Raw genomic sequence first — 15,899 nt, 5'->3', positions numbered from 1 at the left:
AACTTGGTGCTATATACCGCAGGACAATAAAAATGTAGATAGTAGTTTGGTTATACCATTCCTGTGTTCGCGAAATCACACACCATGATGAGGGCAGATATTGAGGAAGACAGTGAAAAACAGAGCAGAGCTGTGTACTGAGAATATCTATCAGGGTTATTAGAGAAAGACATCTGGAATGAGATGTATCGGATTGGAAAAGAGGAGTCTAGGAGTCAGACAATTCAAACTGTTCCCATTGGGAAAAGTGAGCTGACTTCAATTACTTTTACTTTGGATAAAGTTATTGCAATCTAGATTTCATTGAGATAACAGAGGGATTAAAAACATCAAATAAACAGCATTCAAAAAGAAACAAGGCAGAGAGATAACGTGAAGTGAGATGTGCTGGCAGAGCAAGGTTGTGTAAACTTTGTATTACCAGAGTTGAACTTTAAAAGTGTCACTTTCATTCTGCAGGTTAGACAAAAGATAAGCGACTGAATAAACAATAGGGAAAAGTCCTAAATATATCCAATTGAGAGGAATAAATAACTTTGAGCATTAATACTCTTTTGAATTTTCTTTAAGACAGTAGGCAGATTTCTTTTTAAAGAAAAACAGTTTTTATGTAAAGTTTGACCCCAACAGGCGTCCATCCTGCATTCTACTTAAAATATCATCCCAGGCGAAACTCCCAGCAGTGACAACTATTACATTCTGCATAAAAGCTTCATGATTACCCAAGTGGACTGATTCAAAAAAATCAACACATCCAAAATGTAGGTCTTCTGAAATAATTTCCATTTCATTCCATCACTATGGAAACCAGGGACCAAAATAGAGTAGAACATTTGCTGCGAGAGAATTTCTTTTAATGGGTATGTAAGAAGTTAGTTTAAAATCATGTTTGGAAAATGCAATGTTTGTTGTTTAGCGTATTTGCCTGTTAGTGACACAACACATTTAGACAACATACTCTACATTTAGCTAACAATTCAGCATAAGAAGCATTACAAAAAACGAGTACTGAAAATGTGACCATCATGCAAATGCCTGAAGGCCCTATGACGGCACAAATATGTGGTTAAATAATACGTGTTAAATATAACTTTTTAAGATAAGTAAAGTAATTATGTACATAAAGTACATGTGGAAAATGTAATCTTAGAGTCTAGAAACATGCTAGTAGCTTTGTGACGTCTTTAAGGCGATGTGGTTCTTTGAGCTAAATGCTAATGCCATCATGCTAACAATAACAATGCTATTAGTGCATTCCATTTGAACTGGGAAGTCAGCTTTTCTAAGTTCCTAAATACAACCTGAATGCCCTCTGAAGTTGTATTTTTAACTTTGAATGTAAGAGAAACCTCTCCACCACCAACCTTGAATTCGAAGAAGGCTGCTCTGCTCCTCAACAGACGGAAAAACATTACTGATAAAGTGTTTGTAAGACTTCTGTCTTTTTATTGTCCAATGAGATCAGTCGTACACACAGTGCTGTCCAACCTCTATGTGTAGACATTTTGCTATAGTGTTTACATGCGAAAAATACCTCTTATGCGTTATCAATTATCATGATTTCTTATTATTGAAAGCAATGGCTAACCTGGCGAGAACTGATATAGCTCACTTTGTTGTACTAGAGCGCGAACAAGTTGGGTGTGACATCATTCCCAGCTCTGACTGCTGACTTCTGAGGTAAATCAAAGGCAGCATCACTTTCTGTTGCTAAGCAGTTAAGATGTTTACAAAGGTCACCATTTTAGTATGGTGTTTCCGCATGCTAAAATGTTTTGATTAGCTCTAAAGTTATAATTTAGCTTTAGCGTTGGAGGTATTTAGTAAAGAAGCAAAGCAGTGAAGTCACTTACATTTTCACAAGATGTTGGCAGTAGTTATTTCAAGTCGGGGTTACCAAAGTGAGGGTGAGTTTAATATCTTTGCTATATTTGACTGTAATGCAAACTAATGTTTGTTGAGACATTTAACTTGAAGTCTCAAATGTCACCCTCATTAAGAGGATCTACAAAAATGTTAGGATCTTCTTAAATGTAATGGTAATCCAACATAGTTTAAAGTCCGACTGTCCATATACCAACGTCAGGGCCATGTCCCTAGCAATGCTAAAAACGAGTATACAACACTTGGTTGGGCAGATGCTCCGTCAGACTGACTATGACTTACATACGTATTTTAATCTTCTATCCAATTCATATTGACACTATTTGAAGCTTATCCTACTAATTATGCAGTGAAGATTACACACTGATTTTCTCTCATATCCTGGGTGTTAAATTAAATGTGTCCTTTCATGTTTGCTATGGACTTTTTTAGATCTTCTGAGTTGATGTTTTTGTTTATTTCAGTGTTCAGAAATGTCTCGGTATTAAACGTCAGCTGAGGCCTGTTAGCAACATCGGCACCACAAACTATTATTTGGTCATCATGTCAAAATAATACCCTGTTCGCTATAAAGTGATCAGTTAAAGAAGGGAGAAAAACATATATCTTGAAATGCCCAATTACATGTCCAATTATTTGCCAAACAAGGCAGTTATCAAAGTGTTTACTCCTTCCTCCTTCCCTCTGTCTCATTTAAAAGAATGACATAAATGACTAACTGACCGATGTAACATGAGGAATGGTAATCTCTGCCATTGTTGTGTGCAATGTTTGTGAAAATGAGGACCAGAGCTGGAGACAGGAGGCAGACAGATGAGAGAATGCGAGATGTATAACTCTGACAAACAGTGTGACCCCGAGATAAAAGTAGGGAGCAGCACACAGCGAGGATATGTGCATGCATTTGCACAAAGAGTGGGCAGCATTTATGTTCAAGAACAGACCTCAGACAGCTTGTCCATGAGGAGTTTTCGCAGCTGGAAGGTCATTTATTCACAAACTTAAAAAAATAAGTAAACAGATTTACATCTTGACACGACAGGAAAAGGTCTTCCTGTTTCTCTTTTAGATACTTTGCTTCTGGTGGGATTAGGTTTAGGTTTTCTTCTACATAAACCTGCTATAGTATCATATTGTCAGTACAGTATTTATGACAGTTTTAGAGGAATTTTAGCAGCAACAAAATTGAAAAACATACCGTAAGATGAAAAATGTGGAGGATTATCAATCTTTATTTTTTTCAATCCGTTAACTAGCATGAAAGACCAGTTTTATCTTCATCCAAAACAAGCTCTAATTTCCAATTGGTGTTTTTTTTAATAAAAGATTTCAGTGTTGATGAGCTTTGGTGTGATGCAACGATTGAACTTGTAAGGAGATTCTCCCCTCGTGTTAATCAGACTGCTTCAGGTTAAACACTGTTTTGATGTAGTCGACAACACTGTATGAATAATGAGGAGATGGACTTATAGCAAACAATTTCTGAGTCCATTAAGACTGTGCCATCTCTGTTTTTCAGCGTGCACAAAACTGTGAGTGGAATGCAAATAAAACCATCATCTAAATCAACAATGATCCGCTGAGTCTAAGTCTGAGCTAACATACAGTATGTGGTCTTGATAGCTTATGGGATATATATATATATATATATATATATATATATATATATATATATATATATATATATATATAATTATGGGGTATTCTCATTTTACTTTCTGTAATAGATATTTTTTTCTGGCCACTTGAGGGCAGCACAACATTGACTTATTATCATCTTAAAGAGTAGGGTTGAGCATTATGACGAATAGATCGGCTTTCCGCAATTAGCGTTAGTGGGTTTTTTCGGGCCATTTTTACATTTTATTTAGCTAATTTAATGGTTTGTCTTCACAGGAATTGAACTTTGCTCGTAATTCATAGTGAGCGAAAATAGGACCCCTAGTCTATTGAGAGGCGAAGTCCCGCCCATCTACTTCCGACCCATGGGACCTTATTTCCGAAAAATTATGTATTGAAGTCAATGGGGAGAGACATTTTATCTTTCGATCCCGTTTGAATTGTGCCATGAATTACACATATGATGTTTGTCAATCTTAAAAAATCATTTTCATGTCAAAAAAGTCACAGTTTGTCATAAAACTGTTGAAATATAAGACTATGAAAACTAGAAAGACTACAAATCCCAGAGTCGCGTAAGTGATCACGTTAGTTAGCATTACAGCCTTAGCCTTGTCATTTGTATTAGCCTTAACATGAAGTAACATTAAGTAACCCAAAATGTTAAACAGCAGAGTAGTAGTCATATTTCGTGAACCCTTTGAAGAGTACTGTCACACCGGTGTGATCCTTCTATCATACACCGTTTAAGCCCGGATGCCCCCAGGGGAGACATGCTAACGCTAACGCTACATTAGCATCGGCGATCTTTTCTACTTCATGCCATCTGCACAAATGGTTAACATTGAACATTAAAAAGATCAGGCAGTTCAGGGAGAATCAAAGGAAGGCAGGCAGGCAGGCAGCTTTGCATGACATTCTTCTGGACGTGTTTCATTGTGGTGATAGTGAGGGTAGTCAATCCCTTGTTTGGCAAGACAGTAGTGACGGTCATCTTGGTGACGTGTGTTGTTGTGCGAGACCAGAGATGTAGTTCATTGAGCGGTTTACTTGCAAAATTATCTTTTAAATTGACAAACATCATATGTGTAATTCGTGGCACAATTCAAACGGGATCGAAAGATAACGTTTCTCTCGCCATTTACTTCAATACATAATTCTTCCGAAATAAGGTCCCATGGAGGTCCACCGGAAAGGGAGGGACTTCGCCTCTCTATCGCAACACAGAAGTACCTTTCAAATCCAATCATTTTTAAGACCTTCTAAATCATATTTAAGACCTTTCTTATTTGTTTTGTCATATATAAGACCCTTTCAAGGCCTTAAATTCAGATTATCAAATGTAAGACTTTTTAAGACCCCGCGGGAACCCTGTGCATGGCTATGAAGCGCAGTATCACACCACTAACAAGCATGCAGTGCTACTTCCACTATAGGTGGGGCTAAAAATGGACTTTAAAGGGATAAATAGGGATGGCTTACGAGCGATCAATGTTTTTTCATCAGGGTGTTGTGAGTTTAATGTCCCAGTGCTTAATATCTCAAAAGTGATTGTTTTTCCAAGCTAGCACAACTAATGTGTTTTTGAAACAACTGTTTGTTATTTGATGAAATACTGTATTCCCTGATAGCAATCAATAAATCAAATGTTCTAATTAATTCTTTCTTTAGTCTTTTAGAAACATATTGATAAGTGCAGCTTTAACTGTGATGAAGTAAACATCAACATCTCAACATCTGCAAGTAGAAGGTCACTGAGCATAAAGAAGATTTATAAGAGGTAGTTAGCAGAATCTTGAATATCTGCTGGACTTTTATTCTTTGGCATTTCAAAAAGATGGCTTTTGAAGTTTAAGAAGGAGTAATGGGAACTGACCTGTTATGAGTTTGCCAGTTCTGACAGATTCAATAGAGTAAGAACAGAATGGCTGTAAAGAACTCTTTCTGAAATTGAACTGTCTTCCCTCTATTGGCATTGCTCACACCGCTGTGTACATTAACAAATGCAGCCACTGATCCCACTACAGACTCACTGTCAGAGGAGGTGGCGACTTTCCAACCTTCAGTGAGGACACAGGGAATTTGTAAACCTACCTTTTTCATAATCGGGTACGCTGTCTTTGAGCAGGCAGCTGAGCTGGTGGCCATTGAGATGCAGGAAGCGCAGCTGGTCTCGGAGTGAGGTCTCCTCCAGGACGCCCGGGATGACGCGGCCCACGCTGTTCAGAGATATGGGCAGGCCAAGGCCCAGAGCCAGGGTCGGAGGCAGGTCCACCTGCTCCACCACTCCAGGCTTCTCCATGCCCGCTGAGACCACAGGGCAGAAACACAAAAAAGCAAAACAGTGAGGATCCTTGGATTTCTCAAATCCAGTCATTTTTCTAAGATTTAAAGCAGTTGTTTTGAAACTCAGTTGGAGATTTGTGGATTATATAATTTAATCAATTAGACAAAAACAAAAGTATGTCGACTAATATTTTTTGAGGAGAGCACTGATAACTATCCTCTTTTTTTTGTAGTTTGATGGTATTATTGATTTGCTGTGTTGTTTTCTAACGTTCACTTGTCCATCAGTCTGTACAAAATTCATGGAATCTGTTCAAACTGAATGTAAAAACTCTTCTTTATTTAATCCAAGAAATACTCGAAATGTAATGCACTCTGGCAGCCAGTGGATTGTTACCTTACAAACCTGCAGTGTCAGAAACAGAAAATGAAAAAGCTCTCAGACCAAATGTTGAATCTCTACTGTGTGGGTAAAATAATAAGAACACAAGTCACATTGTATTACTTCAAACTACAAAGCAATTCAAACACAACAAACTATTTACATGATGGACACAGAGAAATTGATCAATTTTCAGCGTGTCTGATGTGGAAATTCACACAATAAGAGCTTGTCTAAAAGAATTTGACAACACTCATCAAAATAAATGTAAAAAAGGATCTCCTTTCCCTAAAGTCATAAACATGACAACAACACTAACAGTGAAGAATCCCACGTATTTCTGTTAGTTTGAAGTTGGGGATTATGTATAACGCATTTGACTGGGACATATCACTCTAATCTCAGCCTCTTACAGCATCTCACTGATGCTGCTTCCTCTTCCCCTCAGGACAGTCAAGCTGCGGTCACAAGGAAAATGTCAGGAGCCTGGTGCAAAATCTACAGCCCAGTCGGCTTTTGTTTTTTTTAATTAAAAAGGCCCCCATTATGCTCATTTACAGGTTTCTTTATTGTATTTCATGCCTCTACTGTGACATGCCTCCATGCTTTAATGTTCAGAAAGCTCTCTGCCTGTGCTGCAGCACCTCTTTTCACCCTCTGTCTGAAACCAGAGCTCTGATTGGTTAGCTGGCCTGTTCTGATGTGATTGGTCAATTGGTTAGAGATGTCCCGCCCCTTAGCCTATCATGTACAATGTGTTTGAGCGCTAGCCAATAGAAGCACAAGTGTTACGTTATGATGTCATTATGTTGCGGAAGTAAACAAAGGAGTCCAATGGAGGCGTTTCAGGCAGGCAGGTGTGTGGGAGAGAAACTCCCTCTGGAGGGAACACAGGGATTTCAGCCTTTGCAGACCATTCACATGCACACAAACCTATTCAAACCACTAGAGGAAGGGAACACAAGAAAGATTAATAATGCACGTTATATAAAATATACGGGCTATATGTTAGTGACGTCTTGTTGGTTGTTTATAATCAAGGTAACAAAGAATAGCAGATATATTTAGAAATTGTTTGTGTCTGAGTGAAGTTTTTGGGTCACAATGATGAACTCTACTGATGTGGAATACATCAGAAAATGAACAATAGCGCTCGTACAGTATGTGTGGGGGAGTGAGACTGGGACAAACCCCAGAGCTGTGAGCTAATTTGGAAATTGGACACAATGAAATAAGCTGGCGAATCATCCATTGTACCGCATTTGCAACAGGACAAGGACTTTGCTGTATTAAGCCCATAGCTATTCAAGATAAAGCCATAAATCTACAATGCATGTGAGGCTTTTAAATCTGTTACTCAGCAATGGAAGACTTAAGAAGTTATGCTTTTAGTTGCGGTACACTATGTTAAAATGTTGATAGAGCCAAGTTTTTGATTAAAAGGGAAGTATTTTCAAAGCCCTTGAAGAGGTTTTATCAAACACTAATCCCATATTAACCGAGTGTAAAATCATGCATTATATTTTTATGATTTGTTCTCTGAGAGCCAGGAAGAAGAAGCCGTCTCATTGGCAGACCACTAACCCTTTGTCTTTACTTTTACATCCAACCTTCAGAGAGATATCCACTCTGATTCTAACTCTGGCAGAACAGATGTGTCATAATTCAGTAAGAAAGGATACACACGCAGAATGCTGATTCATAGATGAGATGAGGGCCATATGCACCGAAGTCTGCGGCTCACTAATGTTCTCTAAAATAACACCAGGGCCATTTCTGATTCCTAATATGACTGTGCAGAGCCAGGCGTTTGCTCAGTTTAGAGATGACTTTGTAACAAAAGCTGGCCCCGTCACAAGGCTCTCTCAGCAGATTAGCACAGTTACTTCAATGTTTGTTTTGATGGGGTTTGAATTCATGAGGGATGTATGATCACTTATAAAGGCATGTTATTGTCTACAGAAATGAACTACTTACATTGATATGACTGGACGATAAAATGATGACTCATCCAAGCCTATTTCTGCACTTGCACAATTTTACGAATGTTTTCCTTTATGTATTAAATTAATTATAAATTGAACTGTTGGAGAGACCTGGGACTTAACTTTGTCATTGCCAACGAGAACACTGTGACTGTTCATATGACAATAAAGCCATTAAATCCTCAAATCTTAAATCTTTTTCTTCATCTTGAAAACTTGAACAAGGTTGAATTTGTCTGTTTTCTGTTTTTAACATATTCAAGTTCAAAAATAAAAGCAAATCATTTTTGCCCCAAATTTCTCCCATTTGTTCGGGGAATCTTCTTCGAGACGTTGACCAGCACTAGTTTTTTTTTTACCATAAACACTGGCTAGGACAAAGAGCATTTTGAGCTTTGAAAACCAATCAAAGTATATCCAAGTAAATACGGAATCAGACAGGTTGCCAATGCAGAGACTTTTAAAATGGGGTTATGTCTACTCTGTTTCAGTTACGTTTTTATTGAGCAGCATAAACAAAAGTCATATCACAACACAATAATCAAAAAAATACTAGTTTAAAAGACAAAAGGACAGTAATCAGCCATAAGTAATATATATATGGTTACTATACCGGCTCAGTTCATTTATATCTCTCTCACGCATCAGTAGGTTGAAATATAGTCCATCAATGTATAAAACTGTAAGCTATTCTTGCATCAGTGACTGTTGTGGTTGCACCATTGTTGCTGTGGGTGCTGAGGCTGGGATGTCTTCACTTCATTCATTTTATATTATTGGCTTTCTTTGTTTTGACTGCAATAGAGTGTGTTATGGCTCCTTAAAGAAGGATACACAGGGACTGAGGTAGATGATGAGTGTACGGCCCCTTAAACCGTTTTTCCATCAAAATGAGCGAGTATAGGCAGATGTAGTTTATCAAAAGAAGAACAAAATAGGGGAGAGACTAATTTCCCATTGCCACGAGACAAGTATGCTTTCTAATGTTTTAATGATGTGGCACAGAGAGTTATTTAACAGTGGTATCTTCTTATGTATATCCCTTACTCTTTTTCAAAGAGGATTGGGTGTGGTGGGAACAGTGGAGAGAAGAACAAAGTGAGATATTTCGTTTTTGTTGAGTTTGAGTGAAGATCAGCGAGGTTAAATTGTTGTTTTTTTCAAACGGAGTCTGGTGGCTTTGATGAGCGTATAATTGTATGTTAATAAAATATAATAATACCATAGCTGTATAACCTATGCAGTTATGTGAAATACTAATAAGACGATTCTATCAAAAATCTGCACCTTTGTTATTGTGTGGGTGTGACACTGGACGACCATCTGTCCTTCCCTGCTAACATCGCTTGCAACAACATCAGGAGAATATGTCCCGTCCTCACTCTGAAGGCAACACAGGTACTGGTCCAGGATCGTGTCATCTATACCTTTGACTACTGCAAGTGCCTTTAACCTGTGCAGCTCGTCCAGAATGCAGCAGCTCGACTGGTTCTCAACCTACCCAAGTTCTCCAACACTGAACTACTCCCCTGCTCCCTTCTCTGGCTACCAGCTGCTGCCTGAATCCGCTTCAAGACACTGGTGGAGGCCTATCACGCTGTGGATGGATTATAGTCAGTAGGCCACTGCGAGTTGGACAGACGAACCGCTCAACAAAAACACGCCTGTTTTCTATCCTGCCTCCAAAATGGTGGAACAAGCTCTCAAGACATGTCAGGACTTCAGAAAGTTTACACATCTTCTGTCACAGACTGACAACCCACCAGTTTCAACTGCAACTTTGCACAAAAAATAATAAGAAGAAGAAATGATATGCTGTATGTAGTATTTAAAAAGCTTTTAGCTTATTTGAAGCCAATGCATTAGCACTTACAATAGTTTGGCTAATTGATAGATAATTGATAACAATAATAGCTGATTTCCCTTAGATTTGTTTTTCATGGTTGAATGCACTAATTGTAAGTCGCTTTGGATAAATGCATCAGCTTAATTAAATATGATGTAATGTTATATAACATGGGTTTATAACTGTTTAACACTGTTCATTTGAGGCATTCATCTTGTTTTAATTTAGTTTATTAGTGTTGTGCACAGTTAATATATATTCTTTAATTATATTTTGACTTCTTATTGCACATTCTTAACTTGAACTTGTTGTGTTTTTATAGATATTTTTACTCTATTATATTATATCTTTCTACTTTTTGTTTAAATATTAAAGCGAGCAACTGTCACAAAACCTAATTTCCCTTGGGATAAATGAGTATTCTGACTACTGCAGAATTTGGCCCGGGAATAAATGGCAACTGTAACCTTTACGGCTAAAGACAAAAGCCAGACGTTAGTGGGTGTTAGAGTTGTTGTCCAGTGGGAAAGAGGCTTTATTTACCTACACTGATTAAAGTGGCAGTGCCTATCAGGATCACCACTGCCGACTAAATGTTCTGCCAATCTGCAGTGAGAGGGCTGTTTCCTCAATGATGCATTCAGATTAGAAAGTGGGGATCAGGTACTGAGCCAGTAATGAAAAACAACAGGCAGTTCAGTTTTCTACTAATGTCCCACCATTCCCACTGTGTTAGAAATAACCAGTTATGCTGATGAGGCCACTGACTGCACTAGCTGATGCATTAAATAGAACACATTTCCACGTCAACATGTGGGCATCTGAGGTGGTAATAATAGAGATTCTGTTTCGGTATTATAAAGGTCACAAAAGACTCGTGGTGCGATAGAGTGGAGAAGGAATGAGTCTTACACCCAGAAATGAGCTAGCATTTTAGCACTTCCAAGCTCCTTCGCCTCAAAGTGAATATGTTTTCAATTAGTTTTTGGTAAGACTCCAGAAATAAGGTCTGTGGTTAATACAAAACGTGTGTTAGCCGCAGATCTATTTGTCTGCAATATTACAAAGCCAAAGAAAAGTTTCTGTCACGTTTTTTCAAGTTTTTATGTTTGTAGATGTGTGGGGTTTGTTCGTGAAAGAGATATATACACCACTATGACAAAAGTGGACAAAGAACACTAGACTTAAAGGTCCTACAAACATATGTTGTTCTTATTATACTCCATGTAATCCTACAGGAACAGACTATGTCTAGCTAGAGTAAAAAATGTTTGGTTCTTTTACATTTTGGATTTCTGTATTTCTTTATTTGTCTTTGTGCCCTTCTCATTGCTTTAAAGAAGTAACATCTGATGACAGGCTGTGGGTTGTATTTGGCCATCAATAAAGCCCTCCTTTTCAGCAGATGTAAAAGGTTTGTATTGTATGTCTGTTGCCTTTACTTTCTTTGAAAACCACTCTGTGATGACAGCTCTAAAGAGTTGCTACAATATGAGCTTTAGTTCTTAAAGAAACATTGAATCACAGAAAATCCACCACTTCAAGAATTCAGGAAGTTCAACAGGCTTTGAATGCATTTCATTGACGAGAACACAGAATTTGGCATGTACTTCCTGCCCTTCTGTGATTGATACACTTTAACAATTTAAAGTCTGAATGGAGGGCAAGTCATTCAAGCTGTCAGCACCACAGGAAGCACAGGGTGAGAGCGAAACCACCAATTTCGTAGCAACAACTCAAGAAGACTGTAAATGATTATTAACATGATGGACTATAAATACATGTAAAAAATCAGGGCAAAAAGAAATCTCAAAAATAGACTTGGCTGAGAGAGAAGCAATTATCACGATCACACGTTCACACTCCAACACATTCATCACTCCAAAATGGAGTTCTGATCAGGAGTTTCTATTTGCGCTTCATCGAGGTGACACTTCCTCGCTTAAATTAATGGAAAGTTATGTGTAAGCATGAAAGAAAATGTTTCCTGGTTACAAGTTTATTTTCACTGATTTACATTTTTCGGTCATTAATAAAACTCTATCTGCAGAAGGATGGAGAAGTGGACAGAAATAACGCCTTAAAGTACTAATGCAGGGTCCGTGTACTACCTGCTGCGGTGGCGTTTGGCACGCTTGCATAATTGAAAAACTGCTAAGATGTACGATATGGAAGCTAAGCAATGTACTGCTGTGGATGAGACAGCAGCTAAACATATTTTAGCAACCTGAAACAATATCAGTTAGACTGTGTGCACTGCATCTGTTTTTACTTGGAAAAAACTGTAACTTTTGGCAAAACAAAACCTTTTTTTTTTGTTAAATCAGTGCATAAATTTGCTGATTTAAATCTGAAATGAGCACAGATTAAAAGGCATACAGAGATCCTTTTGCCAATACCGGTTATATAATGTCTGGGAATTGTCTTGAAATCAACTGCAGTAGAAAAATGACGCATGTTTAATCTCATCCTGACATTTTTGAGCATGGACATCCAAAATTATAGACTCGCTACAACGAGTGCATCATTGTTCAGTAAACAAAGAGGCCCTATTTTGCTTTTTGGACTTTTCCCTTTCCTGTAGTGTGTTATAGGTGTTTGTGCATGTTAATGGTCTGACACCCGATGTGCCTTAAACGCCTTGATTGTAGTCCTTTGTTTACTTCCTTGACATAGTGACATCACTATGTAACACTCGCACTTCTATTGGCTAGCTTTCCAACACCTTTTACGTGAATGCAACGTGCAGAGCAGAGCAGACTGGGCTCTGGTTTCAGACAGAGGGTGAAAAGAGGTGCTGCAGCACAGGCAATATGAGAAAAATAAAGAGCTTTTTGAACATTAAAGCATAAAGCAATAATAATAATAATAATACTACATGGTAATTATATAGTGCTTTTCCTTGTTCGCAAAGACGCTTTAAAATGAGGGTTTATTAGAGGATCAGGATATGGCACTGACTTTAACTGATACTATTTTGTTGCTTTTGTTTTTCTGCTGCCTCCACCCACAGCAGTACATTGCTTAGCTTCTTGCTGGTACTAATATCTGTTACTCCAAACAGGGGGGGGGGGGGGGGTGCTGACATCCATCTACTGTAGGGAATACACTGACTATGGATAAGAACCTCATACAACCCCACTTCAAACATTCCCAATTATCGCTTTTATTAGATATATAAAATCACGTCTTGTCCACACACTTCATGACTCTGCATGTTGACAGGCTGAAGCTGTAATGGTATCACTTGCCGCCCCCCTCTCACACAGAATCTGCCCACAGCTTATTTAAGCAAAATTAGACGGTTTACCTTTTCTTTTGAAGGCCGGACTTAAGAGCACCAGGGGCGTATTGATCTCCGGCTCGGAGGATCCTCCGTGGCTGCCGGTCTCCGACATGCCGTGGTCCCCGCACAGCACCAGCAGGTAGGGCAAGGACCCCTCGGCCTCCTGGGGGACACACACACCAAGGTTAATGCACTCCCACTGTATGTGATCTGTGAGTGAACAACCTCAAAGCTCAGAGGTGTGAATAATTCAAGGATGGCACCAAATGAAACAAAAAAGAATATCCAGTTTGGATGTCACTGGGTCACATGGAATGAAAGCCACTTTTTGAGACTTTTCAAGAAGAATGATTTATAAGCAATATAGGTATTTCCTACTTGTCCAATGTAGTAATACAATGTTGCATTGATTTGGAGTCACTGGGTTCTCATGACATGAAAGCTCAAAAAAGAGGAAACGTTTTAATTAACAACAGCTGAAGTTCAATAACACTATTAGTATAAAATATAAAAATCACGAAAATCCAAACAAAAGAGGTAAGCCCACCCCTCCAGTGTTGAGATACAATGCTGCATTGATTTGGAGTCTGGGAAAGGGAACAACTGGGGGGGAAACCTTTGAAAAAATGTGATTTTAAAGAAGAAATAACCACATTTCCTTAACAATATTGTAATTCTGCATGAATTTGGAATCATTAGGTCACATGTCATAAAAGCTGATAAAGAAACTTTGGAATATTCAAAACAATATTCATATGAAATGGTGGAGTAAAATTACTGCTGCTGGGGTAGTTTTGATGTTCTCATTATGTTGGAGACATTTAACAGCAGCAGACAAGGAAGGTATTGAATTATTACTCAAGAAAAGGAAGTCCTGACAGACGCTTCCTGACTTTCACTTCATCTGCAAAGGGAAAAAACAATGCAGTGGTAATGGCAGCAAACAAACACAGGATGATTCTTTCTGAGGCGGAGAGACTTTGATCTCACCGGGTTCCTCCCCTCAGTGATTCCCTTTCAACTAGACGTCACGACAACCTTCTATTGACTCGACAAGGAGGCATTGTGAGTCACGGCAGAGGGGGCTGATCGGAAAACACGACTGCAGATGTTAACAAAACAAAAGCCAAATCTTACCACACATTACAAAACTCTCAAAAGACTCATCAGTTATAGAGATGTAGCATGTAAAGATACAAATCATTTATTGTGAACAATTCTATCAACCCTTGATGAAAACACAACCTGAAAGACAGCATAAGCAATGATTTTTGAAAGGCTGAGATCGATTCAAGTCAGATGAAATGTTACTCACATTGAGGATGACTTTATGCGCACAGACACGCAGAAAAGACCATCGTCAGCATAAGTGTAAATGTAGCTGTAGCTAAATCGAATGTTGTTGATCCAAAGCCAAACTGAGCCAGCGTGCTCTCAGCTGAGCCATTATATCTGTTACTCACTCAGCAAAGACTGCCCTCTGTCCTACATCTTACCTGTTGGATGCTTGTTATAAACAGCATTGGACACATGGGACCCAAAAAAGGCCGGTACTAAACACTAGTGAGCCCCCACACTGAGCTGCGTCTCTTTTCAGGAGAAGTCAGAGTTTACCTCTGTCCTCGAAGGATGAAAAGCACCAGGGGCCTTTAGGGAGACTTTTTCCCCACTTCATAAGAAAAGCTTTTTTGAAAACCAATACACAAGGTACCATGCATGCTGAATTCAATAACTCATGTTCTTCATAAGCGAGCCAAAAAAAGAACAAGCCTAATGGTTTCCATTTTCACTCTGAAATCATGCCTCTTCATCTGGTAAATCAGTGATTCCGTGGGGGGTTCTTTGAAAGCGGCCATGCAGGATGTGTGGAAAGCTTGCCAAATTAACTGAACTTAAAAATACTAAATGTAATTAGTTTAAAGAAAAATAAAGCCCACATATTATTGTTAGGAACAGCCAAATAGGATTTTAAATTGGTGTTAATTTGATCTTCAGAAGTTTTAGAAAAACCAAAAAGCTGCCCTTCAACCTCAATTGGTTAAAATAGCAACTATTAGCATCAAGAAGTAGCATTTGCTAGCTTAAAATAATTAATAAATAGTCCAAAATATATAACTTAAATAATGGATCTTTGTTGGAATTTAAATGCAGCAGTTTTGTAGACTCTTATTTTCCCTTTTTTTCCTTGTACATTCATTAGCCGTGTTTCCTCCCTCTCATCATGTGCAACATCTTGTAAGATCACTGTCTAATGGACAAGCTATCGCCGTTAGCCAGGAGCTGGCTAGAATATCTGAAGTGAAGTTTAATGAGCTTTATAGAAACAAGGCTGCATCAGGATACATATCTGACGACAACGTTTCCATCGATGGCTTCCCGACTGTTACATGGATGTATAATAAGAACTGGATACATTGTCGGAGGCGGGGTCTCGTTCTTTCCTGTGAGAGCTCATTGGCGCACGAGGACAAAATGGCCCAACTTTTGAGAGAACGAAACGTCACAGATTACCCATCATGCCTGGCTGTCAGAGCAGAATAACCCGTATGTGCGCTCAAAGAGCATGCGCCCCTTAAGCCCCGCCCCCCGAGCGCCCACTCTTGGCTCAGT

General features: G+C 38.7%; 1 protein-coding gene across 1 annotated transcript in view; it reads right to left on the bottom strand.

The window, feature by feature from the left end:
* The window catches only part of pigg (phosphatidylinositol glycan anchor biosynthesis class G), a 78,258-nt gene that overhangs the window by 48,840 nt on the left and 13,519 nt on the right, over positions 1-15,899 (bottom strand). The window contains exons 5-6 of the mRNA XM_034121240.1: positions 13,314-13,452; positions 5,599-5,811 (exon numbers count right to left, since the gene is read on the bottom strand). Of these exons, the coding sequence (XP_033977131.1) occupies positions 5,599-5,811; positions 13,314-13,452 (352 nt within the window). The remainder of the gene's footprint in view (positions 1-5,598; positions 5,812-13,313; positions 13,453-15,899) is intronic.

The sequence above is a fragment of the Trematomus bernacchii genome, unplaced genomic scaffold, assembly GCF_902827165.1.
Source record: "Trematomus bernacchii unplaced genomic scaffold, fTreBer1.1, whole genome shotgun sequence".
Lineage (NCBI taxonomy): Eukaryota > Metazoa > Chordata > Actinopteri > Perciformes > Nototheniidae > Trematomus > Trematomus bernacchii.
The sequence above is the reverse complement of the archived record's forward strand: the minus strand, read 5'-3'. Positions and strand labels throughout refer to the sequence as shown.